This window comes from Lactuca saligna, chromosome 7, assembly GCF_052625555.1.
Source record: "Lactuca saligna cultivar CGN05327 chromosome 7, ASM5262555v1, whole genome shotgun sequence".
NCBI lineage: Eukaryota > Viridiplantae > Streptophyta > Magnoliopsida > Asterales > Asteraceae > Lactuca > Lactuca saligna.
The window spans coordinates 157875096-157877869 of NC_136423.1; the positions used below are offsets into that span (position 1 = coordinate 157875096).

The 2774-nt window shown below is 39.7% G+C and overlaps 1 protein-coding gene across 3 annotated transcripts; it reads right to left on the reverse strand.

Annotated features, from left to right (window-relative positions):
* Positions 1-367: 367 nt before the first annotated feature.
* Positions 368-2470, reverse strand: LOC145004871 (scarecrow-like protein 21). Of its 3 annotated transcripts, XM_078963888.1 has the most exons (3): positions 2077-2470; positions 1733-1967; positions 368-1663 (listed from the first exon to the last, which is right to left on the reverse strand). In XM_078963888.1, exons 2-3 carry the CDS (start codon positions 1924-1926, stop codon positions 460-462), a joined length of 1398 nt encoding a protein of 465 aa, XP_078820014.1. In that variant the 5' UTR covers positions 1927-1967; positions 2077-2470; the 3' UTR covers positions 368-459. The 3 variants fall into 3 exon arrangements, with proteins under 3 accessions (XP_078820014.1, XP_078820013.1, XP_078820012.1); XM_078963887.1 differs by having other exon boundaries at positions 368-2018; positions 2134-2469; XM_078963886.1 differs by having other exon boundaries at positions 368-1967; positions 2077-2469.
* Positions 2471-2774: the final 304 nt, after the last annotated feature.

Here is a 2774-nt window from a genome sequence, read left to right on the forward strand (position 1 = left end):
AATAAGGCTGTACCCTTCTCTTTAGACCCTTCTTTTGTCCCCAAACACTTTTGTTAACCAAGAACGAAACATTATAAAAAAATAAAAAATGTTTTACAGGCGAATTCTGAAATAATAACAATATTTTAGATATGTCAGTGTTTTAAACCCTACTTATTATATAGAATACCACTCCTTAGCCACTAGACTCTCAGGAACAAAAGATGTGGAATACCAATATTTTACTTATATGTTTTTCTTCTATTTTCTTCACACCCTTTCATGTTAAAATTGATGAGTATTGTGAAATTTGTTTTTTAATGTAAGGGTAAAATGATTATTTATCTCGTTCAATACAAATAGAATTGAAGTATCATAGCTCAAAATATAGATCAATATATAATCATTGATTCATTAAAAAACTTGTCTCGGTTACATTTCGTTCTAACTTACCGAAAGTTATAAAAAGGAGACATTTGATCACTTCCAAGCACAAGAAGCGACTAAATCTCGGTTCATCCATCCAAGATACAAAGCTCCATCTCTTTCTTCAAGTCTATATCTCTCACTATAATTCTTTAACAACCGTTTGATCGTTTGGTTCACCAAGGGGCTCATCGGGCTCGGGCTAAACCCTGCCATACCGAATCGCAACTTCCACTTCCCCAAAAGCTCATGCCTTTCAACACGTTCACCCCCCTCACACGCTATAATGTTTACAACATCACGGGCCAAACAATGTTGCTCGATATTTATCCTTTCCTTGTGATGACGTGGCAACGTGATGTCAATCGACTCAAACATCGCGTTATAATAATCGAGAGCTTCAAGAAACCGAGGATAAAACGGGGCAGTATTTGTGTTAGATTCTTGCTCGACTAGGGTTACAACCTTTGGCTTCATACTCTTTACAAGCCTCAACACCCGGTCTCTATGATTCCGGATACTCACACTCTCGTCCGGCATTTGATGTAAAACAAAAGCGAAATTTACTGCTAGTGATTCACCTGGTCGGGCCTGAAAATTTTCAGGCCCGGATTCAGTATGAAACTCAAAAGGCACATTGTAGGCTTTTGCAAGCCTACATAGCCTTTTGCCAACGGGACCCAATTCACTTGTAAAGTTGTGGAATCCCGTGATCCGGATATGCGGGGGACCGCCAGGTCTCTTTGCAAATGCCTGGATCAGTGGGACCCATTGGGTCCCGTGTGCGATGTGGAAGTCGATGATGTGGACGCGTTTTTCGTTTTTCATCGCTTCTGCTATTGCACCGTTTGCTGACATGTACCCGAATTTGAAGTACGGGCAGATTTCGTATAGAGTGTGTGTGTTTAATGGAGGATCTGACCGGTAGATTGTGCTGCCCGAGGAAGAAAGTCTAGCTACTAGTCCTTCCAACATGTATGCACCCAGCCTCTGGATTGGTTCTCCGGCGACTGACACCATTTGCCGGAGCTCCGATATCAACAATTGGGCTTTTGAGAAATCGTTATTGGAAACGGATTTAGCACAAGCAATGAGGACTTGTTTCAGGTCTCGTCTTGGAAAACCCACCATCATCTCTTTCCAAATTTCTAAATCCGGCAAGTCTACTACACCGCCGGCGAATGATCTCCCGTTTCCGGCATCATCTTCGAAATCTGAATCTCCGAGCATTACAGTCTCTAACTGGCGCAATTTATACCTGAAATTGTTTACATCAGGGGAATGAGGTTCGTTCTGCGAGGAAGAGAGAGTGGAGGGCGAGTAGTACATGGTGGTGCAACTGCCGTTAGCGGAGGAGGATTCGAGGGTGCAGTAGGGTTCCGATTTGGCCAAGTAATTGGTCCCACGGCTGAGATCATTTAAACACTGAGCTTGGGGCTTATAAAACGAATCGAATTCTTGCATCGATTGACAGTAAAAAGCGTTGGATATAGCGGATCTATTGTAATCAGATGCTTGCATTGCAAAATTCGTTATAAAACCCAGTTGCAGAAAGCTTCAATCTTCAATATGCACAAAACCCAGGTTGAAATTGCTCAATAAAATTAGGTAATCTACAGTAAATCATTACAAACAAGGTCAATCAACGAATAAAATTTCAAGAAAACTTACCCAAGTCGTGATTTGGGCATGGGAACCGTATAATCTTCAATCAAACAATTGACCCACCTTTCCAGACACCATTAAAGTTGAATTCCGAGGTCGGAGCTGTGTAAACAGGGGAGTTATCGAGGAAGAAGAGTGAAGAAAAACGAGACATTTAGAGTGTCAGAAGTCAGAAGCAGCAATTATGGAGGATGAAACCAATTATATGAAGGTGAATCGATGATTGACAGATGAAGGAATCTAACATGGCTCTGAATTACACTCAAACCGCAGTTTAGGGAGAAAGGGGGCAAAGGAGATAGGTACTTTGAGCAGGAAAGAGAAGTAGCAAACTATCGTATGTTTATAAAAAGAAGAGTTCATGATAGTCCTCCATTTATCACTTTTTAAAGAAAAAAAATTCTCTCTCAAAATCAATGCCCAAACACCTATATTTTGTTTTTTTTGTTTTTTCTGCTGTCAAAGAAATAGATTGTTGTTTTCTCACGTTGCTAAATACCAAAATAATATTGTTTGGCACTAAGTGAGGACATGCTAGACATTGATACTCTTCTTTTTCTTATATTAACATAAAAGGTACAATCTTTGTCTTGTTTGGATAACATCTTAGATCTATGATACATTGTGAGCACTTAAGTGTTAAAAATTCTAAAATGTAAAATAGGAATCATAACCGATTTCAATTACAAAACTGGAATCGGAAT

Bases quoted from the DNA above. Each gene is read 5' to 3' on its own strand.
- LOC145004871 (XM_078963887.1), bottom strand. From the start codon at position 1,926: ATGCAAGCATCTGATTACAATAGATCCGCTATATCCAACGCTTTTTAC.